Source organism: Zalophus californianus, chromosome 5 (genome assembly GCF_009762305.2).
Source record: "Zalophus californianus isolate mZalCal1 chromosome 5, mZalCal1.pri.v2, whole genome shotgun sequence".
In the NCBI taxonomy this organism is placed as follows: domain Eukaryota; kingdom Metazoa; phylum Chordata; class Mammalia; order Carnivora; family Otariidae; genus Zalophus; species Zalophus californianus.
Window position 1 is genome coordinate 69759231 of NC_045599.1, and position 26920 is coordinate 69786150.

Below are 26920 nucleotides of genomic sequence, written 5' to 3' on the forward strand. Positions count from 1 at the left end.
ATATGATAGGCATTAGCCATGTGTGGTTATTTGCATTCAAACTAAGTAAAATTAAATAACATTTAAAATTCAGTTCATCACTCACCGTGGCCACATTCAGGTGCTCAATAGCTACCTGTGATATCGGTAGCTGCCATAATTCGAGATATTCAACTTCTTAATGAAATATTTTAAGGTTTAATCTTCCCTCAAATGATCTCCACAGTCTTCAGGTCACTTTTCTCAGTACAAGGCATCCCTGCAGTCTCCCAGAAAACCTTGTGTTGGGAGGGAGCAGCTGGGCCTGAGCCACTCCTTGAATGTTCATGTGGGGTGTTGCACAATGGCGTACCCTTAAGTGTGCTCTGCATTCCTCAGAGGCTTGGAATTGGCCTTGATCCAGCTGTCTGTTGATGAGGGACTATCAGAGACATTCTAGGAAACCCTGCAGAGAAGGGAAGGCATGAGGAAAGGAAGGACTAAGGGACTGGTTATCAGTGACCAAGAAGGACATGAATATATTTAATTATTTCAGGTTAGAACCATCTTTTAAATCATTTAATCCAATGATTATGTGAATCTTTATTTTATAACTGGAAGTTTTACTTCCCCTACCCTATTTTATCCACCACCCCACCTTCCTCCCCTCTGGTTCTTAAATTCTTAACAAATTTCTTTACATACAACCTACAAAAAAAAAAAAAAGCATTGTTTGGGTTAAAAAAAATAATTTTCCTTCCCCACACATGATAGTATCGAAGTCTACAAGTAATTCTAATAGAGAAATTGTTTAGAATCACCAGACTGAGTTGTCTCTGAGGACCAAGGGTAAAATTAAAGGTCTTAATTCTAAACAGTTCAACAGTACCTTCACGTGTTCTGTGTAATGAGAATGTGGTGATAAAGTAGATATCAGAGTAAAGATGTATGTATTGATATTATTGTTTCCATTGCTCCCCACCCTACCCCAAAAAGGTGCCAGCTGACTGGGAGAGAGCATCCTTCCAACAAGCCAGTCAGGCCAGCCCTGACTTGAAGCCAAGTCCTCAGAATGGCGCCACGTTCCCTTCCTCCGGAGGATATGGCCAGGGGTCACTAATAGCCGACGAAGAGTCCCAGGAGTTTGATGACTTGATATTTGCATTAAAAACTGGTATGTGTGAACCCACAAACCACATTAGAACTAGGCACTCTTGCTATGCAGCAACTTATATCTTCTTCCCATGAAGTTGCAAAAGAAGTACAGTCAGTCCTCCTTAGCACATCCTGATTCTCATGACCCATTCCTAATCCCAGCCAAACTTTAGGATATTTTGTTCTTGGCACCAAATATAACACAACCTAAAAATAATTTACAATTTGCTCTTAAGAGAAAGGCCTACTCTAACTAAATGTAAATATCTCTGTCCTGGGATCTTGATATAACATCAAGATACCATCGAGACGAGTTCAGTATTGTAAGACGATCTAGTAGGGATCTCTCAGAGAGTTTCATCTCTGACCTGCCAAAGAGACCTGGCACTGAAGCAAAAAATATCAAAGGCAAAATAATGGGCCACATGTAGTTCTACCGTTTTCCAAGCACCATCATATATCGTATTTTACTGGCTTCTCCTACATGTTCAACCCCACTCAACCTGTGACCCCAATGGATGGTTGTTTTCAAATCAAGTATGCAGAGGTTTTTTCTTTTCTTTCCTCTTAATTTTTTTTTTTTTAATTAAGTAAACTCTACGCTCCAATGTGGGCTCGAACTTACAACACTGAGATCAAAAGTCACATGCTCTACTAACTGAGCCAGCCAGGCGCCCCTGCAGTTTTTTTTTCTTTTATTTTTTTCCTCAGAAAAATCTCAAACTGCCACTGTTGTAAAACTTTTAGTAAACTTTTCGTTCCTCGATGTACAAGCAAGCAAGAAGATATGTCCATACTCAGATGAACCTATTAAGATAATTATTCAAAATGCATTTTACTGTATATACCTATATTAAGAATAGTGGTTGGCACTTGGTAAAACTTGTAGATATTGTTGGAAAATTGAATGAATGAATGAATGAATGAATAATGAAACTTAGAGTTTACTTGGAGGAATAGACATTCACACAAACATGACATAAGAAAGAGTAAGTAAGTAATGAAAAGAGTTATTGAAGAGATCAAGGAAATTTTTTTGAACCCTCTCAGTTGATTCTTGAAAAATATGTGGTTTTAAATAGTTAAAGAGTGGAGGAAAGGCATTACAGACTGAGGGAGTAGAATCAGCCGAAGTCCTGGGCTTACAGGTGCATGGCTTATAGGTACTTGGAGAGAAGCCGCACTGCAGTGTGGCTGGGTAGATGGGGAGTGTGAGCCAGGCAGCTGGAGAAAGGCCTGCAAGGTAATTTACCTGCATTGTTAATAATTTACTGTAGTTCCCCAACTGGGTTTCAGTGAACAACCTCCTTGTGATATTTATAGTCATCCTCAATGGGAGGATCTTCTGACTGAGTATATTTGGGAAACTGCAAAGATTCACAATTCACATTAGCATTTAGCAGCTCTAAAAAGTCCTAGAGTAAAGAAACCCACTTCACTTAATTTAACCTGGTGTTTCCGGAACACATTTAGTAATAGATTCATCTTGTGGGAACAGAACACTTGCTGGTATTTTACATAACATTAAAATGCTATTCAGAAGCCATGCTAAGGAGTGGGATTTTTATAGAACCTAGTGAGCCATGGAGGATTTGAGGAGAGGAATGGCATGTTCCCACTGGTTTTTGAGACAAAATAACTCTTACAAAAGCATGAAGAATAAATTTAGAAGCAAAACCAGAATGGCTGGGAGATTATTACAATTGTCCAAGAGAATGAGGTTCAGGCCTCAGATTCGGGGAGCAGAAATAAGAAAGAGAGATGAACACAAGAGGAAAGCTGAAGGAGCACTAAGAGGACAGTCAGCAAAGGCTCCTGCTTCTCACTTCGGTGGCTGAGGAATTGTATCAAGAGCATTTGTTCATTCCTGTGTTTCAGGGGGAAACTGATGAGTTCAGATTTGGAAGTATTGGTTGTTAGGCCTGGGGGCTCTTAAATATTCAGGGTTGAAGGATCTTAGCTAAGGGTTCAGGGTTGGAGGTATTGGTTTGACATGCATCAAGGCAGAGACTCTTTTCAAAGCTGTGGGGATGGATGAGTTTGATCTTGGGAGAGTGAAGGAGAGAGAAAAGAAGAAAAGAGAAAAAGAAGAAAAGAGGTGAGGAAGGGAGGGGAGATGGAAGAAGGGCAACAAGAAGAGCATCCTGGATAATATCTCCTTTAAAGAGTGAATAGGGGCGCCTGGGTGGCTCAGTTGGCTAAGCGTCCAACTCTTGATTTCGGCTCAGGTCATGATCTCAGGGTTTTGCGATTGAGCCCAGTGTTGGGCTCCACACTCAGCGCAGAGTCTGCTTGAGATTCTCCCTTTCCCTCTCCCTCTGGCCCTTCCTCTACCCCACTCTCCATGCTTGCTCTCTCTCCCCCCACCCCTGGAAAATAAATAAATAAATAAATAAATAAATAAATAAATATATATATATATATATTTAAAGAGTGAATAGAAGAGGGTCCCATGGAGGAAACTGCAGCATGGTGAGAAAGAATAGAGAGGAGGTTTCATGAAGGAGGAAATGAACAATTTCCTAAAATGCTCACTAGTGTTAGGACTAAAACGGGGCTTTCAGATTACTAGTGATTCTCAGGGAAGATTATGTCCCCAGCACTACAAAGTGGCCAGTTGTTGATGTTGGGACACTGGAAACATAAAATGAATTCTTGCAGCATAATTAAATTAGATGTGGGTCCTATATATGTAACAAGTATTAAATGCATTTGGTTCAGGAATGTATGGAATGACTTGCTTACTTATAGAGGAGTTTAGCATTCCTTGGAGCTCACTAAACTCGTTAGGAAATAAATACTTAAAAAGACCGAAATAACAGTCTCTAACATTGGTTCCCTCTATTTTTAGAAAAGGTACTATAATAATCAAGCACCACCCCCAAGACACTTCATCATAGAATATGGTCAAATCAAAGGAGCAGTTCACATGCCATTCCATCTACAGCTGAATTTACAGTTGACACATAGGCCCAGATTTGGCCCAACAGAGGATTATGTTTGATTCTCATAGCATTTTAATGTTTTTTAAGCCCAAATTTCAGAGATATCCCAGGGCACTCACAGTCTCAGTAGTAGAGCATGTGACACTTGATCTCAGGCTTGTGAGTTACAGCCCTACATTGGGTGTACAGATTACTTAAAAACAAGACAAAACAAAACAAAAAAAACTTAAAAAAATTTTAGAGCTATCCCATAAAAACCCAGAATTTCTTTTTTTTTTTTTAAGATTTTATTTGTTTGACAGAGAAAGAGAGCGAGAGCAAGAACGCAAGCAGGGGGAGCAGGAGAGGGAGAAGCAGGCTTCCCGCCAAGCAGGGAGCCCGATGTGGGGCTTGATGCTAGGACTCTGGGATCATGACCTGAGCCGAAGGCAGAGGCTTAATGACTGAGCCACCCAGGCACCCAAAACCCAGAATTTCTTAAAAAAAAAAAATCTAGCACAATCTTAAAATCTCCTTGATTGGAGTTGAGTAATGTCTACCCCTCTGGACAGAGCACGAGCTCTTTGATTTGTCCAGTGCTCCCCAGACCTGTGTCGCTGGTCTATGCTAGCTGACCTGGTCTCCGTGACATTCGGGTTTGCAAACCTTGATATATCACAGGTCCATTTTAACCATTGGCCACTTCAAGTCTGGTACTGGGAACAGTGGGTCTTCTAAGTCTTTTCATTTAAACCCTTAGACAACTTTGGAAAGCTGTGTAACCTTTTGCATATATTTAATAAACATCTAAAGATTTTCATCATAAGTTGAAATAGTATCAAATAATGTAACTTCTACTGTATTATAAATTTTAGTGTTTAAAAATGAAAATTTTACATTATTCTTTTAAACTAATTCAAAGGAGTCTAAATATCATAGCAATTTGATATCCATTATTATTCATCTCTTTTTTTTAGATTTTATTTATTTATTTGAGAGAGAGAGCAGGGGAAGCGGCAGAGGGAGAGGGAGAGAAAGAGAGAGAATTTCTAGCAGACTCTGAGCTCAGCACGGAGCCTGACTCGGGGCTAGATCCCACAACCTTGAGATGATGACCTGAGCCGAAATCAAGAGTCAGACGCCCAACCAACTGAGCCACCCAGGCGCCCCATATTCATTTCACTTTTAAAATACATATGGAGCAGACTTTTCTCTTACAACTGGAAATTTTACATCATTGTCTTTTCTCCTTGAACTTATATTTCCATTCCACTCCACCACAGAATTTTATCCTAATGTAATATATTTTATGCTTGAAATTCATTCAGTCTTCACTCACTCCAAACAACTTCTCTCCAACAAACATGTATATAAATTGAAACTTAAAGTTTCCCTGTGACCATAAGGCTATATATAAAGTGTTGAAATTTTCTTTTTTTATAATTATCATTATAATTATTATTAGTCTACAATTGAATAAATCAACATTAATTTTTAAAATATTAAATGTTTTGAGGAGCTCCTGGGTGGCTCAGTCGGTTGAGCATCCGACTCTTGATTTCTGCTCAGGTCATGAGATCAAGCCCTATATGGGGCTCCACACTCAGTGGGGAGTCTGCTTGAGATTTTCTCTCTCTCTCTCTCTCTCTCTCTCTCTCTCCCTTTCCTTCTGTCTCTCCTACCCCACCCAACCCTGAGTGTTCTTGCATGCTCTCTCTCTAAAATAAATAAATCTTTAAAAAAAAAATAAAACATTAAATGTTTTGCTAAGTAATTATCAAAAACTCACCAGAAGAGTACACATGCGAGCGCTTGTCTGGCTCAGCCAGAGGAGCATGTGACTCTTGATCTTGAGGTCATGAGTTCAACCCCCATGCTGGGTGTAGAGATGACTTTTTTTTTTTTAAAGAGTTTATTTATTTATTTGAGAGAGAGAGAATGAGAGACAGAGAGCACGAGAGGGAAGAGGGTCAGAGGGAGAAGCAGACTCCCTGCTGAGCAGGGAGCCCGATGCGGGACTCAATCCCGGGACTCCAGGATCATGACCTGAGCCAAAGGCAGTCGCTTAACCAACTGAGCCACCCAGGCGCCCGGGTGTAGAGATGACTTAAATAAATAAAATTTTTTTTAAAAAAAAGCACACATAGAAGTTAAAGATCTAGGAATACATTTTCTTAAAGTTGTTCTCATACCACCCTGGACCCTTTGAAAACCTTCATGTACCAGAAGTTAAAGGAATCCCATTGCTTCAGATGCTTTATAAAAGAGTTCAGAGGCACTGACCTGGAGCATTGTGTAGTATTAGATTATGAGGTGGGATGGCCAGCTGAGTGGCTAGATTTTTACATTGATCAAAAGCTGACAAGATTCTAGAATATGTCAAGGTTGGAGCATATTGGGCTTAGAAACAGGATTTTCTTCACAGAAGGCTTCTCCCAGAAAGACTAATCTGATTCCCTGTCATCCCTTAGCTTCCTGGTTTTACCTCAGGCCAAGGACACAAATGCCAATGCAAACATTTCTTTATCAGAAACTTCAAATGATTTCTTTTTCAGTCAGAAGAAAATAAATGACAAGTCCTTGAATAGAAATGAAAACATTCGGAATCAAGGCCCAAATACTCAAACTCCTCTAAGAACCCATTAATAAATTTCTCTTTCAGATAGATCACATAAAACCACAATGACTTATTTAACTTCAAAAACTTCTAGAGACCAGTATGCTAAACAAAATTAAATGGGCATCAAAGTGGAAGAGCAAAATTTGGAAAGCTTTTTTTTTCCTTCCGAAAAAGATTGAAGGAGAATGATCTTTGTATCACTATCACATTGGAAAAAATAATAGGAATGGGCCGTGGGATCAGAGAGCCCTGTGTTGACATCCTAGGTCTGCAGTCTACTATCTGTGTGATTTTCAGCAAGGGACTCAAGGTTTCAGTTTCCTCATTTAGCAAATAAGAGTTATTATAATTAGGAGCGCCTGGGTGCCTCAGTCAGCTAAGTGTCTGCCTTCAGCTTGGGTCATAATCCATAATCTGCTTCTCCCTCTGCCTCACCCCCAGCTTGTGTTCTCTCTCTTTCTCTCACTCACTCTCTCAAATAAATAAATAAAATCTTTAAAAAAGATTGAACATTTTCATGGAGTTTAGAGATTGTTAATGTAAAGAAACTATCAGTATCTGGCAGAGTTGAAGTTCAGTAGCTCATTGTATATATTATTTGTTGGGTTCAGCTTATTGTTATGCTTAAAAACTATTTTTTTTAAAGATTCTATTTATTTATTTGAGAGAGAGAGATCACAAGCCGGGGGCGGGGCGGGGCGGGGAAGGGTAAAGGGAGAAGCAGACTCCCCACTGAGCAGGGAGCCCAATGCAGGACTTGATCCCAGGACGCGGAGATCATGACCTGAGCCAAAGGCAGACTCTTAACCAACTGAGCCACCCAGGCACCCAACTTAAAAACTATTTTAAATGTTCGTAATGTATTCTGAAACACCTGGTGTTCATTGCACCATGACTAGTAAGTGAAGTAGAAATGGGGGTGGGGTGTAGGGGCTGGAATATGAGCCAAGAAGGTTTGCAATGTATTCTACAGACAAAGTTGAATACTCAAAGACTAGGGCACAAGGAAGTAACACAATTAGAACTGCCACAAGAGGCAGTATGGTGTAGAAGAAAACACCTTACATTTGGGGTCAGAAGACCATTGGATATCTGCATTCTGTGACTTCCGTGCTGTGAGACCTAGCAACTCAGTGAACACGTCTGATTCCCAGGCAATCCCTGCATCTGTAAAACAAGACTAATAATCATCCCTTTCCTAACTAAAGCGTGTTAAAATGTTGAAGAAAGGAGAGGCACTAGACGAATGTAAAATATCACTTCTGGTTCCTTTGCTGTTACCTTTCTGTCTGTTATAGGGAAAAGTAACTATTACTACAGTTACTGGATTTTTCTTGAATTTTTGGCTTAAAATTTAAGCAGAAAAAATACCTTTAAAAAAAATCAGGATACTTACTGCAGAACACCCTCCCAGACCATTTATGCATTACAGAGAGACGAGAGGGGTGCCTGGGTGGCTCAGTCAGTTAAGTGTCTGCCTTGGGCTCAGGTCATGATCTCAGGGTCCTGTTATCGAGCCCTGCGTCAGGCTCCCTACTCGACAGGCAGCCTACTTCTCCCTCTCCACCGCTTGTGCTCTCTCGCACACGTTCTTGCTCTCTCTCTCAAATAAATAAATAAAATCTTTAAAACACAACAATAACCCCCCCCCCAAAACACCAAAACAAACAAACAAAAAAAACCAAGAGCAAGAAACCTGGGGCTATGCTCCCAGTCTGTCGTGTTACTACCATGTTTAATATGGGCCTTTTCTGAGTCTCAGTGAGGGATTAACATTTGAGTAATATGCATTTATTTCAGCTGGGCAGAAACTGAGAAGGAAGAGGAGCTGGGTCGTGTAGATGTGGTAATTCCAGGGGAGGCTGTATCTAGCACTTCCTGACATTTCACAGGGCTCTAGGCTACTAAACAAGCTGGTGACACCCCTTACTTGTAAAGCTGCACCCCATGTTAAACCTTCCAGCCCAGTTCAGTCTGTCCCTCGCTGTCTGCTCAGCAGGCTTCCAGCACAGAACTTCTTTCCCGCATGCTTTGTCAAGATGGCGGGCAAATCCGTCTGTCTTCCTAATGAGATTTGGAGCAGGCAGACACGAAGTCAGTGGGAGCTGATGATGCTCGTTCACTCATTAAGCCCACTCTGCCCTGATGGTAATGGTGCTGTCCTCCCTGCTTCTCTGTAGTTGATTCCATATTGGGCAACTTTGTTATGTAGCCCTTTTGTTCCTCCTCAGCTGGATTAAGCTGCTGCTGGCCTCAGGGCCCCAGTTACCTTCTCCTTAGAGAGTGGCCAGTGTCTTTCCAATCCACTGAGGTTCTTCCAAGTGGGACAGTTCCCCTGTTCCTGGGACAGAGAAGCATGGGCCTTTTGTCCTTCTGAGACATAGTTACCTTCAGGGGCCAAGCAAATACCATGAGTGACTCAAGAGGGCTGGATGAAAACAGGAGCAAACAGAGGGTAGTGCCAGTTCCATGTTTTTGGTTTTTTTTTTTTTTTTTTGCAATCCAGAAAATGCAGGCCTAGTGTTGCCCTCTGCTTTTTCAAGAGAAACCAAAAATCTGATTTTTTTTATATTAAATGTCTTAATTTTGGCAACTAACTAAATTTTTAAAAATATTGTCATTGGCAATATTCTAGTTCTTAACCTAAGGAAAGAGCCCATGGGTGTTTGTCACACATTTTGCTCCGTGACACGTATACATTATCTGGGGAGATACCATATAATTTATCATCCAAACCAGGGCAGTTTAAGAGAATAAAGGGAGGGGGGGGCGCCTGGGTGGCTCAGTTGGTTAAGCGACTGCCTTCGGCTCAGGTCATGATCCCAGGGTCCTGGGATCGAGCCCCACATCGGGCTCCCTGCTCGGCAGGAAGCCTGCTTCTCCCTCTCCCACTCCCCCTGCTTGTGTTCCCTCTCTCTGTCTCTCTCTCTGTCTCTGTCTCTCTCTGTCAATTAAATAAATAAAATCTTTTTAAAAAAAGAGAATAAAGGGGATGTGATTCACATGTTTTTCAGGTATAAACTAGGACTTTTTCTTTTCACATACTGTGTCCCCCACCTACCTGTTTTGAAGGAAGGTGCAGGAACGATCTATGGAAGGGTGTGAAAATGGGCCTCAAGGGATGGGCAGGAAGACACTCAGGCTGGAATTAATGTGGCACATGCAGGACCAGACAAGAGAGCTGACCACTTGGAGGAAGCTCTCCAACAGGCCCGGGTTGAAGTCTGTCTATTTGGTGAGGCAGAGCCAGATTAGGAAGTGTGCTGAAAGCCAGTGCAGAGGGTTCCAGACCTGATGCAGTTGGCCATAGGGGACCTGTTTGTTCTTGAGCAGGAGAGGACGTGGAATGCAGAATGGATCTGAGGAACAGAACAGGCAGTAAGGCTTGGAGGAGACTTTGGTAAGAGCTAGAATGCAGAGCATAGTTTATTAATACACTCAGCAAACATTTACTGAACACCCACAGTGTGCTGAGCACTGTCCTATGAGCTAGATGATGTAAAGATATGAGGGACATAATGCAATGAGGGAGTCAGATGTTTCCAAAGAGAATCGTCATGTTTCTTTGGGTAGCAGAGGTAACAGCTGAGGTGATATTGACAGGAAGAATGGGGGTGACCAGATTAAGGAGGCGGGGGGTAAGATGAGCATATCAGGCAAAGGTGGAAATAGCGAGACGTCATGCCAGAGAGCAAGCGGGGGTCAGGCGGATGGTGTGGGCCTGGAAGCAGGGCTGAAGACAAGGCCTCCAGTGGTGACCTGGGAGGAAGAGATTCAGGAGGAAGCACGAGAGTTCTCTGGAAAAAGCCAGCAGATCAGAGGATGAGATGGGCAAGTGCAGTGTCTCAGAAGCAAAGGGTGGAGATGGGGTTTCAACAGCAGCCTTTCACAGAGAGGTTGGAAAAGAGGGACCCAGAAGAGGGAGGGCTTGGCTGGAAGAAGGCAGTAGTGGGCTCCTGCTGCCATCCCCAAATAGGTTAAGAAGAGTCTAATTTGCCATCTTTCCACAGCTACCGACTCTGCAGCCCTGCCTTTCTCAAACAGAAAGGGAAATCTCAGCCACCCAGCAACTGGTTTTTCATTTGCCTTCTTGTTTGCAGAGTCTAGTGCCCCATAGAGGGGGAGGAGTGGGAGAGTAATCTCTGGTGATTCAACCCAGCAGCACACCCTGTGACCACATCCCCGTTCTGTGTGTGTGTGTGTGTGTGTGTGTGAGAGAGAGAGAGAGAGAGAGAGAGAGAGAACATGAGAGTCTGTGGTCCTCTGCGCATTAGAGAAGAAAATGAGGTATTACTCTGTTACAGTGTTAAATTCTCTGAATTATTCTGAGCTGTAAAAAGAGTAGTGAATAGTGGAGCTTCCTCAAAACAGAGATTCTGGGCGCTGTCTGTAATTAACAGCCAGGCTTGTGGGATTTGTGTATGGATCTGTTGTGGTACTGTGTTACACCATTATTTTTATCTCGGGATCAGATCGGAGTCGTTCGAGCCGGGGTCTTCTGGGCACTGATACGACAGCATGTGTTGTCAGTGCATCTCTTTCCTCTCAGATCGCTGCCCACAGGGAGTCTTAGCTGAAGGACCTACTAGGTTCAGTACACGTGGGGTTGGAGACTCAGGTTTCTAACAGCAAACGCTACCCTCCTGCTGAAATATTCTCATAACCTGCCTGATCTTTTTTACTTTAATAAGCTCCCAATTGAGAAATGCTGTTCTTGGGAGTACGTTACACATGTCAACCAGGTAGAAACAGAAAAGGTTGAGAACCCAAACTTGTGTCTTTAGAAATTACTTTTCACTTCAGAAACTACCAAAGGGAATTTAAACACAGGCTTATAATTGTTAGGTATTAATAATATTTAGTCAAGGGGCACCCGCCTGGCTCAGTCCGTAGAGCATGCAACTATTGATCTCAGGATGGTGAGTTCAAGCCCCTCTTTGGGTGTGGAGCCCACTTAAAAAAAATAATGATGATATTTTTTCAAAATGTATAGCTCACTATTCACCAATATAATAAAAATAAACACGTGTCAGCTTGATGTAACTTGACCCTTAATTCACTGCACTAATGGTTGGGAGTTTTGTGTTTATTCTTTTTCTATTACAGGTGCTGGTCTCAGTGTCAGTGATAATGAATCTGGTCAAGGCAGCCAGGAGGGAGGCACCTTAACTGACTCCCAGATCGTAGAACTCAGGAGGATACCCATCGCCGACACCCACCTGTAGCACTTCAGTAACAATTAGAATGATACTTTACTGTTTGTATTGGCTTTGTGCTAAACTCTGTAAGTTTTATACACACAGCTATATAATAGGAACCTATGATTTGTGCTGGATGATTAACCCAGAAGTGATTGTTGTGTTTGGAATTTGAACTACTTATCTTTCTGCAACCTGAAAATTCACTGCGGTAATGAAAGACTGGATCTGTTTATATCAGTTATATAGGATGCACATATTCCAAGAATAGTAGTTGTTTTTTAATCATCTGACATGGCTAACATTGTTTAATAAAAGTAATAATCAATAAAAACAATAGAATCCATTTGACATCACGCAAGCTTATTATTTACAAGGAAATGTTGTGTATGAGCAAAGAAACACACTATTATCTCAATGAGATCAAGCGCCCTGTTTCTTTCAGTATGGATACAGTTCATCCAGATTTAAGACCTCACAAGCTTCTAGAGGACTTTCATTCCTAAAAACTATACAATTTATTGTCTGTTGAAGATTCTGCACCTATGTGTTGATGGGGATACTGCAGTTCCATAGTCTTTCATCTGAAGTATGTATTTCTGCTCATTATGAAATTAGGGATCTGAACATTTTCCAAAATAAATGTTCTGTTCCAAGTTAAAAATAACCACTACATCAAGCACTTGAGCACAGCTGAGGAGAGGGGCATTCAAACAGTGTGGTTTGTTTAGGACAAACATTTCTTGGTTTCGATTTTTCAGTCTTTATCTCAGAATGAGAAATCAGAAAGTCTATTCCAGAACGAACACTGTTGTGTTCGGGATGATTTTATTGACTATGGTTCCAGAAGAATCATTAGGAACAGAACACTTTTGTCTTAGGGAACACTTTGTGACCTTCTGTTTTTGAATTCCTCAGTATTTTCGAGAAAGTAACATCTCAAGAAAAAAATTAAATAAAAAATAATTATCTAAGGCAAAATTTTTTTCTGTTAATAATTTCCTTTAGAGCCATAATTAAAACATTCAAGTGCCCTGTACTCACTGTTAAGCCTGGCTTTATTCTTTACAAAACCTGAGCAGCATTATTTATCTCGATAAATTATTAAATGACTCTTCTCTTCCTGTTAGTCCTCCCCGACTCCTGTCTCCTCTCTCTTATATTGAGTGTTCATGGGTGGATTGTCATTGTAGGTAGAAAACAAAAGCTGCACAGCAAAATCAAACAGCGTGACAAACAAAGCTCCATCCTTGGTGGAGTTTTAATCCTTTTTATGAACTTTAGAAATGGTGGCAAAAAGATTGCATTTACCTTAAGTGACAAATAAGTTAGTTGTCTCACCCGACAGCATTGCTCTGTATGCAGTCTGTTTCATGATAGGTAGAAGGAACTGAGGAAATTGGTTATAATATATAACATTTACAAGGAAAATTTTAAAATCAGTAAACATATTAAAATTGTTAAATAGATTTTAATGAATTGGGGACTTAGGTAATGATCATAGAAATGTGAGATGTCATTGTGTAGAATCCATGAGTCATCTTTTCCCCACATAACTAGATTCTTATTTGTCACCTAAGGTAAATTCAGTCTTATGACCACCATTTTTTTTATCTTTAAATTTTTTATTTTTATGTTAATCAACATACATCATTAGTTTTTGATGTAGTGTTCCATGATTCATTGTTTGTGCATAATACCCAGTGCTCCATGCAGAACGTGCCCTCTTTAATACCCATCACCAGGCTAACCCATCCCCCCAAACCCCTCCCCTCAAGAACCTTCAGTTTGTTTTTCAGAGTCCATCATCTCTCATGGTTCGTCTCCCCCTCTCATTCCCCCCCCTCATTCTTCCCCTCCTGCAATCTTCTTTTTTTTTCTTAACATATTGTATTATTTGTTTCAGAGGTACAGATCTGTGATTCAACAGTACTGCACAATTCACAGAGCGCACCATAGCACATATCCTCCCCAAATCTATCACCCAGCCAGCCCCTCCCTCCCACCCCGCGCCGCTCCAGCAACCCTCAGTTTGTTTCCTGAGATTAAGAATTCCTCATAGCAGTGAGGTCATATGATACATGTCTTTCTCTGATTAACTTATTTCACTCAGCATAACACCCTCCAGTTCCATCCACGTCGTCGCAAATGGCAAGATCTCATTCCTTTTGACGGCTGCATAATATTCCATTGTGTATATATACCACATCTTCATTATCCATTCATCTGTCAATGGACATCTTCGCTCTTTCCACAGTTTGGCTATTGTGGATATTGCTGCTATAAACATTGGGGTACATGTACCCCTTCGGATCCCTACATTTGTATCTTTGTGGTAAATACCCAGTAGTGCAATTGCTGGATCGTATGGTAGCTCTATTTTCAAATTTTGAGGAATTTCCATACTGTTTTTCAGAGTGGCTGCACCAGCTTGCATTCCCACCAACAGTGTAGGAGGGTTCCCCTCTCTCCACATCCCCGCCAACATCTGTCATTTCCTGACTTGTTAATTTTAGCCATTCTGACGGGTGTGAGGTGGTATCTCATTGAGGTTTTGATTTGGATTTCCCTGATGCCGAGCGATGTTGAGCACTTTGTCATGTGTCTGTTGCCATTTGGATGTCTTCTTTGGAAAAATGTCTGTTCATATCTTCTGCCCATTTCTTGATTGGATTATTTGTTCTTTGGGTGTTGAGTTTGATAAGTTCTTTATAGATTTTGGATACTAGCCCTTTATCTGATATGTCATTTGCAAATATTTTCTCCCATTCTGTCGGTTGTCTTTTGGTTTTGTGGACTGTTTCTTTTGCTGTGCAAAAGGTTATCTTGATGAAATCCCAATAGTTCATTTTTGCCCTTGCTTCCCTTGCCTTTGGCGATGTTTCTAGGAAGAAATTGCTGCGGCTGAGGTTGGAGAGGTTGCTGCCTGTGTTCTCCTTTAGGATTTTGATGGACTCCTGTCTCACACTTAGGTCTTTCAACCATTTGGAGTCTATTTTTATGTGTGGTGTAAGGAAATGATACAGTTTCATTCTTCTGCATGTGGCTGTCCAATTTTCCCAACACCATTTGTTGAGGAGACTGTCTTTTTTACATTGTACATTCTTTCCTGCTTTGTCAAAGATTAGTTGACCATAGAGTTGAGGGTCCATTTCTGGGCTCTCTATTCTGTTCCACGGATCTATGTGTCTGTTTTTGTGCCAGTACCATACTGTCTTGATGATGACAGCTTTGTAATAGAGCCATAAGTCCGGAATTGTGATGCCCCCAGCTTTGCTTTTCTTTTTCAACATTCCTCTGGCTATTTGGGGTCTTTTCTGGTTCCATAAAAATTTTAGGATTATTTGTTTCATTTCTTTGAAAAAAGTGTGTGGTATTTTGATGGGGATTGCATGAATGTGTAGATTGCTCTAGGTAGCATTGACATCTTCACAATGTTTGTTCTTCCAATCCATGAGCATGGAACGTTTTTCCATTTCTTTGTGTCTTCCTCAATTTCTTTCATGAGTATTTTATAGTTTTCTGAGTACAGATCCTTTGCCTCTTTGGTTAAATTTATTCCTAGGTATCTTATGGTTTTGGGTGCAATTGTAAATGGGATTGACTCCTTAATTTGCTTCTCTTCTGTCTTGTTGTTGGTGTATAGGAATGCCACTGATTTCTGTGCATTGATTTTATATCCTGCCACTTTACTGAATTCCTGTATGAGTTCTAGCAGTTTTGGGGTGGAATCTTTTGGGTTTTCCATATAAAGTATCATATCATCTGCAAAGAGTGAGAGTTTGACTTCCTCCTTGCTGATTTGGATGCCTTTGATTTCTTTTTGTTGTCTGATTGCTGTGGCTAGGACTTCTAATACTATGTTGAATAGTGGTGGTGATAGTGGACATCCCTGCCGCGTTCCTGACCTTAGGGGGAAAACTCTCAGTTTTTCCCCATTGAGAATGATATTCGCTATAGGTTTTTCATAAATGGCTTTTATGATATTGAGGTATGTACCCTCTAACCCTATACTCTGAAGAGTTTTGATCAAGAAAGGATGCTGTACTTTGTCAAATGCTTTTTCTGCATCTATTGAGAGGATCCTATGATTCTTGTTCTTTCTTTTGTTAATCTATTGTATCACATTGATTGATTTGCAGATGTTGAACCAAACTTGCAGCCCAGGGATAAATCCCACTTGGTCGTGGTGAATAATCCTTTTAATGTACTGTTGGATCCTATTGGCTAGTATTTTGGTGAGAATTTTTGCATCCATGTTCATCAAGGATATTGGTCTGTAATTCTCTTTTTGATGGGGTTTTGTCTGGTTTGGGGATCAAGGTAATGGTGGCCTCATAAAATGAGTTTGGAAGTTTTCCTTCCATTTCTATTTTTTGGAACAGTTTCAGGAGAATAGGTATTAATTCTTCTTTAAATGTTTGGTAGAATTCCCTTGGGAAGCCATCTGGCCCTGGGCTTTTGTTTGTTGGGAGATTTTTGATGACAGCTTCAATTTCCTTAGTGGTTATAGGTCTGTTCAGGTTTTCTATTTCTTCCTGGTTCAGTTTTGGTAGTTGATACATCGCTAGGAATGCATCCATTTCTTCCAGGTTATCTAATTTGCTGGCATAGAGTTGCTCATAATATGTTCTTATAATTGTTTGTATTTCTTTGGTGTTGGTTGTGATCTCTCCTCTTTCATTCATGATTTTGTTGATTTGGGTCATTTCTCTTTTCTTTTTGATAAATCTGGCCAGGGGTTTATCAATCTTGTTAATTCTTTCAAAGAACCAGCTCCTAGTTTCGTTGATCTGTTCTACTGTTCTTTTTTTTTCTATTTCATTGATTTCTGCTCTGATCTTTATTATTTCTCTTCTCCTGCTGGGTTTAGGCTTTATTTGCTGTTTTTTCTCTAGCTCCTTTAGGTGTAGGGTTAGGTTGTATATTTGAGACCTTTCTTGTTTCTTGAGAAAGGCTTGTATTGCTATATACTTTCAGGACTGCCTTTGCTGCATCCCAAAGATTTTGAACAGTTGTGTTTTCATTTTCATTGGTTTCCATGAATTTTTTTAATTCTTCTTTAATTTCCTGGTTGACCCATTCATTCTTTAGTAGGATGCTCTTTAGCCTCCATGTATTTGAGTTCTTTCTGACTTTCCTCTTGTGATTAAGTTCTAGTTTCAAAGCACTGTGGTCTGAAAATATGCAGGGAATAATCCCAATCTTTTGGTACTGGTTGAGACCTGATTTGTGACCTAGGATGTGATCAATTCTGGAGAATGTTCCATGGGCACTAGAGAAGAATGTGTATTCCGTTGCTTTGGGATGGAATGTTCTGAATATGTCTGTGAAGTCCATTTGGTCCAGTGTGTCACTTAAAGTCTTTAGTTCCTTGTTGATCTTTTGCTTAGTAGATCTGTCCATTTCAGTCGGGGGGATGTTAAAGTCCTCCACTATTATTGTATTGTTTTCAATGTGTTTCTTTGCTTTTGTTATTAATTGCCTTATATAATTGGCTCCTCCCATGTTAGGGGCATAGATATTTACAATTGTTAGATCTTCTTGTTGGATAGACCCTTTAAGTAGGATATAGTGTCCTTCCTCATCTCTTATTACAGTCTTTGTTTTAAAATCTAATTTGTATGATATGAGGATTGCCACCCCAGCTTTCTTTTGGTGTCCATTAGCATGGTAAATGGTTTTCCACCCCCTCACTTCCCTCACTTTCAATGTGGGGGTGTCTTGGGTCTAAAACGAGTCTCTTGCAGACAGCATATCGATGGGTCTTGTTTTTTAATCCAATCTGATAGCCTGCGTCTTTTGATTGGGGCATTTAGCCCATTTACATTCAGGGTAACTATTGAAAGATATGAATTTAGTGCCATTGTATTGCCTGTAAGGTGACTGTTACTGTATATTGTCTGTATTCCTTTCTGGTCTATGCTGCTTTAAGCTCTCTCTTTGCTTAGAGGACCCCTTTCAATATTTCTTGGAGGGCTGGTCTCGTGTTTGCAAATTCCTTTAGTTTTTGTTTGTCCTGGAAGATTTTGATCTCTCTTTCTATTTTCAATGACAGCTTAGCTGCATATAGTATTCTTGGCTGCATATTTTTCTCGTTTAGTGCTCTGAAGATATCATGCCAGTCCTTTCTGGCCTGCCAGATCTCTGTGGATAGGTCTGTTGCCAATCTAATGTTTCTACCATTATAGGTTACATCTCTCTTCTCCCAAGCTGCTTTCAGGATTTTCTCTTTGTCTCTGAGACTCGTAAGTTTTACTATTAGATGTCGGGGTGTTGACCTATTTTTATTGATTTTGAGAGGGGTTCTCTGTGCCTCCTGGATTTTGATGCCTGTTTCCTTCCCCACATTAGGGAAGTTCTCTGCTATAATTTGCTCCAATATACCTTCTGCCCCTCTGTCTCTTTCTTCTTCTGGGATCCCAATTATTCTAATGTTGTTTCATCTTATGGTATTGCTTATCTCTCGAATTCTGCCCTCGTGATCCAGTAGTTGTTTATCTCTCTTTTTCTCAGTTTCTTTATTTTCCATCATTGGGTCTTCTATATTGCTGATTCTCTCTTCTGCCTCATTTATCCTAGCAGTTAGTGCCTCCATTTTTTATTGCACCTCCTTTATAGCCTTTTGATTTCGACTTGGTTAGATTTTAGTTCTTTTATTTCTCGAGAAAGCATTTCTCTAATAACTTCCATGCTTTTTTCAAGCCCAGCTAGTATCTTTAAAGTCATGATTCTGAACTCTATGTCCGACATCACACTAATGTCCTTATTGAGTAGGTCCCTGGCAGACGGTACTACCTCTTGTTCTTTTTGTTGAGGTGATTTTTTTCGTCTTGTCATTTTGTCCAGAGGAGAATAGATGAATGAGAGAACAAAATGCTAAAAGGTTAACAACATCCCCAGAAAATATACTCCATATACTATATCAAATCAGAAAGGACCTGAAACCAGGGGAAACGAAAGGGAAAGAAAGAGAAAAAAAAAAGAAAAAGTTAAAAACAAACAAAACAGAACCAAACAAAAAAAACAGAATATGACCAAATATGATCAGGCTGGTGCATAGATCAGTGCCACACACTAGATTTTGGGTGTATTTTGGTCTGTTAGAAGAAAGTGTCTCCTAAAATTTTAAAGAAAGAAAGACTTATATATGTACAAAATAAGGGTTGATACGATGAAGGGATGGAACATGACTGTAAAGATGAACATGATAAAAAATTTTAAAAAAGGAATTGATAAGATGTTTGAAAAAAGAAGAGGATTAAAAAAAGGAAAGAAAGAAAGAAAAAAAAGGGGAGAGAATGTGATCAGGCAGCAGACTAGAACAAAGCCATACACTATAGATTTAGGGTATATTTTGATCTGTTAGAAGAAACTATCTCAAAATTTTAAAAAGAGAACTTATATATATATATATGTGCCAAAAATAAGGGTAACTACTATGAAGGGATAGAATATGACTCTAAAAAGGAAAAACAAAAATGTTTTTTAAAAAAGGGGATTGATAAGATGTTGGTTGAAAAAGGGAAAAAGAAAAATTCGAAAAAAAAACAGTTAAAAAAATTAACTTTGAAAGACTAATGAATCATGGTAAAAAAGCCATGAATTCTATGTGCAGTATTCCCCTAGCACTGGAGTTCTCCCATTCTCCTTGATCGGTAAACTTGGTCTTGGCTTGCTGGCTGTTCATGCTGATCTTCTGGGGGAGGGGCCCATTGCCGTGGTTCCCAAATGTCTTTGCCGGAGGCAGAATTGCCCTGCCTTTGCCGGGTCCGGGCTAAGTAATCTCGGATTTGCTCTCAGGAGCTTTTGTTCCCTGCAAGCTCTCGGTACAGCTTTGGAGGACGACAGTGAAAATGGCGGCCTCCCAATCTCCGCCCGGAGGAGCCGAGGCCTCGGGGCCCCACTCCTCAATGCGCCCCCAGAGAAAAGCAGTCAGTCACTCCCGTCTCCCTGGTCTCCGGCCGCATTCCGTGCTCACCCGGCCTGTGACCGAGCGCTTCTATCTCTGGCACCCAACCCCGTGTGGAGTCTCCAAACCCAGCAGATCCCTCTGGTGCGCTCCCGTGCTGCTCCTCCTGGGGGAGGAAGGGGAGTCTCCCCGGCTCTGCCGCTTGTCGGGTCCCTGCTGGAGGAGCAGTGGCCCGACTGGGCCGTGGATCACAGTTTATGGCCACCCCGAGCTGAGAGCCCGTGCCTTGGCTCCATCTCAGCAGCTGGCTTCCCCACTCTGATACCTGGGAGCTCTGCAGCACTCAGGCACCCCCGGTCTTTCTGTGACCCCGAGCGAGGGTCCTGAGTCCACACTGTCCCGTGAGGGTTCCACCTCTTGCTTAGCCACTGGAGCAACGTCCCTCAGCGGAGCCGACTTCTAAAAGTTCCGATTTTGTGCTCCGCGGCTCGAGCACTTGCCAAAAGCGGCCGACGGAGGCCCCCTCCCCTGCCGTTTATCCTCCTGAATATCGCCTCGGATTCACTTCTCCCCACGTCCTACCTTCCAGAAAGTGGTGGCTTTTCTGTTCAGATAGTTGTTGCTATTTTCTTCGATCTCCTGTTAAGTTCATAGGTGTTCAGAATGGTTTGATCCCTATCCCGCTGAATTCCTGAGACCAGAAGAAATCCAGGTCTCCTACTCCTCCGCCATCTTGCTCCGCCCCCTTATGACCACCATTTTTAAAGTTCCTAAAAAGACTATGACTTCACCAATGAGGAATTCTCTAACAAAGGCAATTGCCAATATCTACTTTCAATTTTACATGTTTTCAGAATTTAGGGAAAATCTGACCCAAAACATGACAAATCAGGAATACCTTTTTTCATCAGATGACTGGATTTCTATTGCTGTCCAAAATGCCATCTTGATAAAGGAATCAAAAGGACCACCTGCTAGTGTTCAGCGTGACCTTTTTAAATATTGGAAGGAAAAAAACAAGATTTCCAGAAGCCACAGTGCTAAAATAAATAAGCTTCATATTCCAACAGCAGCAATATTTTGTCATCCTGTTTCCTCCCAATGTAGATTAAAATGGGACACTTGCCAGGGAAGTATAGTACTATGTAGGAAGAAGCAAATCAAATCAAATTCCTAAAAATGAAAACTAAAAGGCTGGTACTATTACATATTGTGGTCTTTTTCTTTTAGGGCGTTTGATCCTCTTTCTCTTCATGACATTTTTAAAGGAGCTTTATCAAGATATGATTCACATTCCATAGAACTCACCCACTTAAAGTGTGCCATTCAGTAGTATTTGGTGTATTAGATTATTGGGGTTTTTTAATTATAAAATACATGTAACACAAAATTTGCCATTTTAACCATTTTTAAATGTGATTTTTATATTCAGTGGCCTTAATTACATTTACAATGCTATGCAACCATCCCCTTTATTTTTAAAACATTTTTCACCACCCCAGACAGGAACTCTGTATTTCTCATCTCCATAATATTTTCTGTCCTTTCAATAGACAGCTAACATTTCCTTGGGAAATATCTCTGCTTCTGCATTTTTGTGACTTTTAAACTAATTTTTATTTTTTGTTTTAGGTTTTTTCCTTTTCTTTTTTTAATATATTATTTATTTGACAGAGAGAGAGAGAGAGAGAGAGCGAGAGAGCACACGCAAGGGGAGCAGCAGAGGGAGAGGGAGAAGCAGGCTCCCCGCTGAGCAGGGAGCCTGACACGGGGCTCGATCCCAGGACGCTGGGATCATGACCTGAGCTGAAGGCAGACGCTTAACCACCTGAGCCACCCAGGAACCCTCATTCTGGAACTTTAGCTTTGAGTTGGTGTTCAATTTCTTGAGGTGTCAGGGTTTTTGTTTTTTTTTTAAGATTTTATTTTTTTTTACATAATCTCTACACCCAACATGGGGCTCAGATTCACTACCCCAAGATCAAGAGTCGCATGCTCCACTGACTGAGCCAGCCAAGTGGCCCCATGGTGTCTTAGGGTTTAATCAATTTTGCCATGTCTCCCAAATCTGATCAGAGAAGTTGAAACACATAACTGGAGTAATACTGGAAAAAGAAAATGCTATTTAAGAACATAGTACCCCAGCAGTTTCACCTTGGGTTTACCAGCACTTAAGATGCTCCTTGAGTTTAGCCTTAAGGCCTCTGGATAGATCTGTTTGAGGGTAGGTCTCCATCAGGTAAGTGGTGTGGGCCTTCTCAGAGCAGCTGGACGCCAGCGTGGATTTCCTCTAGACAGCCTGATCTTGGCAGGAACAGAGAAAACATTAGGGCATTCATATGTTTCATACGGCCTTTTAATCGTTGATGGCATGGATGTAGTCTCCTCAGTGCTTCTCTGGCAGGATGTAAGTGAAAGAACCACATTGTCGATACGTGGAATATAAAGAATGAACCAGGACACCTGGGTGGCTCAGTTGGTTAAGCGACTGCCTTCGGCTCAGGTCATGATTCTGGAGTCCCGGGATCGAGTCCCACATCGGGCTCCCTGCTCGGCGGGGAGTCTGCTTCTCCCTCTGACCCTCTTCCCTCTCGTGTTCTCTATCTCTCATTCTCTCTCTCTCAAATAAATAAATAAAATCTTTAAAAAAAAATGAACCAAATGACTAAATCTAGGAACTCTGCTATTCTCTTGAATCTCTTCTAGTCTTCTTGACTAATAAAATAAGTATGACAGATGAGTGATATTCTTACTGATAAGATGTAGTTGGTACACTGATGTTATTCTTATCCAATACATCTCACTTACCCAAAAATTTTTTAGGTTTATTTATTTCTATGTTATCTCTACAACCAACCTGAGGTTCAAACTCATGACCCCGAGATCAAGGGTTACATGCGCTTCCAACTGAGCCAGCCAGGTGCCTCTCAGCTACCCACATTTTTATCTCATAAAAATAATTTCAACACTATAGTAAAAAACTAACTTATCTTTACAAAAATCTAGGAAACTCCAGATGCTTTATTAAATTATAACACATGCTAGCTGGCACATATAATGAATATATGCACAATATTCCTGAGGAGAAAAAATAAACATTCATTTTTACTTCCATCTGTAACTATTCAAATCACTTTGAAAAGTATGGCAACCCCCTTAATTAGGAATTTACTATAATGAAGATAAAAGAGTTTAAGGAGGATTGCCTGGGTGGCTCAGTCAGCTAAGCAGCTGCCTTCGGCTCAGATCATGATCCCACGGTCCTGGGACCGAGCCTGGCACTGGGCTCCTACTTAGCGGGGATTCTGCTTCTCCCTCTCCCTGCTCATGCATTCTCTCTCATTCTCTCTCTCTAATAACTAAATAAAATTAAAATTAAAAGATTCTAACTTAAGCAGGGTAAAACCATACTTTTTGCCTTTAGAAATGTATGAGCAAAATCACAAATTTGACTTTTTAAAAAATATAGGAATGACCAAACCACATTTGTTTCATAACATTAATGAAGAGACAAGGCAAATCATTTCAACATCACTTATTTTGGATTTGATTATGAGTATGATTATAGTTATTTTAAAGGTGAATATATATATATATATATGTATATGTGCATATGTGAGAGAGAAAGAGATTGAAAGAAAGAATTCTGGGAAATCAGAGCAAGAAAAGCAAGGAAGTCATGATAACAATTTCCATTACAGTTTACAAGGCATGATTTTAAAAGATTTTAAAAAGCTGATTAATGAAGTGCATGAAACTGTCCATCAACCTGCCCCATAGCATATATCCTTACTCTGTACATCCATCAAAATCATTTTGGAGATTTTTGCCACATTACAGGGGGGATGTAGTAATCATTTATTTTTTTATTTATTTATTATTTTAGAGAGAGAGTGTGCAAGCAGGGTGGGGTGGGGAGAGGGGCAGAGAGAGTGAGCGAGAGAATCTTAAGCAGACTCCACACTCAGCATGGAGCCTGATGCCAGGACTTGATCTCACCACCCTGAGATCATGACCTGAGCCGAAATCAAGAGACCCTTAACCAACTGAGCCACCCAGGTGCCCTGGAAGTAGTAAAAAAAAAAAAAAAAAAAAAATACAGGAAAGAGTAGATGAGAACACGAAAACAGATTAGAAAAGTGCTCAAGAGCTATCACGAGCACTGTGGTTCCTTTCTGGAATATTCCATCAAATAATGCACAGGTATTATGTAATGGTTTGTTCCTTCTTTTAAAAGATGATCTTTATCCTCCAGGTTCATCCGTATGGTCACATATTGCAGAATTTCCTTCTTTTTTAAAAGTCTGGATAGTATTCCATTGTATGTATATACCACATGTTCTTCAGCCGTTCATCTATAGATGGACATTTGGATTGTTTCCATATCTTGGCTATTGTGAATAATACTGCAATGAACATGGAATGTCTTCAAGATACTGACCTCAGTTCTTTTGGAGAAACACCAAGAAGAGAGATTGCTGGATCATATGAGAGTTCTATTTTTAATTTTTTTGAGGAATCTCCATACTGTTTGCCACTGTGGCTATGCTGTTTTCTATTCACACCAACAGTGTGCAGAGTTTCCAATTTCTTCACATCCTCACCAACACTGGTCTTTTGTTATTGTTGTTGTTGTTTTATAATAGCCATCCCGACAGGTGTGAGGTGGTATCTTGTGATTTTGATTTGCAATTTTTCTGGGGACTAGTGACGTTGAGCATATTTTCATATGCCTGTTGGCCATTTGTATGTCTTCTTTGGAGAAATGCCTATTCCTGCCCGTTTGTTAATTGCATCATTAGGGTTTTTTTGCTATTGAGTTGTAGGAGTTCGTTATATTTTGGAGATTAACCTCTTCTCAAATATATGGTTTGTAAATATTTTCTTCCATTCTGTAGGTTGCCTTTTCATTCTTTTGATAAGTGAAATAAGCCAGTGCCAGAAAGACAAATACTACATGAATTCAACTTATATAAGCCATCTAAAATAGTCAAATTCATAGAATCAAAGAATAGAATGGTGGTTTCCTGGGGCTGAGGGAAGGGCAAAATGGGGAGTTACTAACCAATTGGCATAAATTTTAATTAAACAAGGTGAATAAGCTCTAGAGAACTGTAAAATATTGTACCTATAGTCAACCATACTTTACAGTACACCTAAAATTTAGTTGAGAGGGTAGATCTGGGTGTTCTTACCACAATAAAATAAAAGGTGTGTTTTTTTTGTTGTTGTTTTTTTAATTTGCTATCAGGGCTGCTTAATCACTGTGCTGGCATTGCATAGAGAAGGAAGTTCAAACAATTTTTTAAAAGATTTTTAATCCCTTCTGGAACTCTCAATAACCCCTCACAGAATCCCTAATGACATCCACAGAACCCTAATTGAGAAACCCACAGTAAATTATAAGCTCATGCAGAGTGAGACCTCCACCTTATTTATTTTGGTGTCTTAAGCACCTAGCCCAATGCCTGGAACAAAATTGATGCCCAATAAATACACGTTGAACTAAAAAAAAAAAAAAAATCACTTTTATCCCAATAACTAAATGAGAGCATGATTTTTCTTGATCTTTTGCATATTTAGTTACAGATGTTTTGTCTTTAAAAATCCAAATGGAGGGGCGCCTGGGCGGCTTAGTTGGTTAAGCAACTGCCTTTGGCTCAGGTCACGATCCCAGGGTCCTAGGATCGAGCCCTGCATTGGGCTCCCTGCTCTGCGGAGAGTCTGCTTCTCCCTCTCCCTCTCTCTGCCTGACGCTCTGTCTACTTGTGCTCGCTCTCTGTGTGTCAAATAAATAAAATCTTTTAAAAAAATCCAAATGGATAGCAATTATTGAACAAATTAGATGCCGTATCATCTTCCTGTTACCAAACAGCTTTCATTTTCAAAGCTGTAATTTGCTGAATTGTAACTAATTCATTCTGCTGCCTAGTTATCCAAGGAGTCTTGAAAACCACTGAAGTCTTCTGGAAAACCTAATTTCATTTGGCAGTATCCTATTTAATAGGTTTCAAAGTAGGATAGTTTTTTCATTCCTTGGTGGGGCAGAGGGGAGGCCAAACCAAGTAAATAGACAAGAGGCAATATTTACTCTTCATATCTCATTATTATCCATGACCTGTTAGTCATAAGGGTTTTGTGTGGAGAATTAGATATGCACGAATATTTTGTAACCAAAGGGTTATAATCTGAAATCTCTCTCATACTTATCTGGTTCCACAGTAGGAAGTCAAAGAAGTGCATTATTATGTCACTCATGGTTGATTCATTATGCCTGTACTAAATACATTTGAAATAACAGTCTACATTGTAACACTCAAACATCGATAACATGTAATTTCTAATCTTGGTGAGCCAAAAGAATAAGACTAATTGTACTCTGAAGCTAAGAATTCAATGTCTACCAGGTTAATTGTAAGTGTCCAAGATTCCAAAGAACACACTATCATCTTCATAACAGAGCAACGCCTCTATTCCATGCTGTTAGGAACTAATTATTGATAAGAGTCAAGACTTCATTTCCAGCTACAATGTGATTTCTCAAGACAGCCCAAAGGACTATGAATCAAAAGTCATTGCTTTTCCAAGCAATTTCCAAGATAAAGACTTAACTGTGGAAAGTAGACTTTTTTCTGGTAAAGGACAAAAAAAATACGTCTGAGAAAGTAACACTTTTTAAGGGATAAACATTTTAAAGTCAGCAAAAAAAAAAAAAATTGATAAATTGCTCCAAATCACAATTTGCCAGTGTACACACTATAGCATACACAACAGAATTGCTAATGGAAAATGAACAAAAAGATGAACAGATTTTATTTGAATTTATGTTTGGTCCAGGTATTTTAAAATGCTATAAACTAGAATAGTATAGACTATTTTGAAAGAAAGAAAAAACATATTTGCTTAATCCTACAAAATCTCTTTTTGTCTTACTATGTAAGGCTGCTCACATAATACAGAATGTTTTGGATCTTTACCCTTAGTCTTCCTGTTTACCCTTCCCCCTTTTCCTCATACAAGGCATACTTATTTTATATAAGAAAGAATTTCTTTTAGAATCACATGAAAATCATGTTTAAAGAAAGCAGATCACTTTTTTTTAACTCTGTGAGAAAATCTGATTACAAATAAGGAATGCTTATAAAAGATTAGC

At 40.1% G+C, this 26920-nt stretch overlaps 1 protein-coding gene across 2 annotated transcripts in view; it reads left to right on the forward strand.

Annotated features, from left to right (window-relative positions):
- ADGRV1 (adhesion G protein-coupled receptor V1) overlaps positions 1-12894 on the forward strand; it is a 536135-nt gene extending 523241 nt beyond the window's left edge. For both annotated transcript variants that reach the window (XM_027605560.2, XM_027605561.2), the window contains 2 exons: positions 955-1132; positions 11764-12894. In XM_027605560.2, coding sequence (XP_027461361.1) covers positions 955-1132; positions 11764-11882 — 297 coding nt within the window. In that variant the 3' untranslated portion in view covers positions 11883-12894. The remainder of the gene's footprint in view (positions 1-954; positions 1133-11763) is intronic.
- The last annotated feature ends 14026 nt before the right edge of the window (positions 12895-26920 follow it).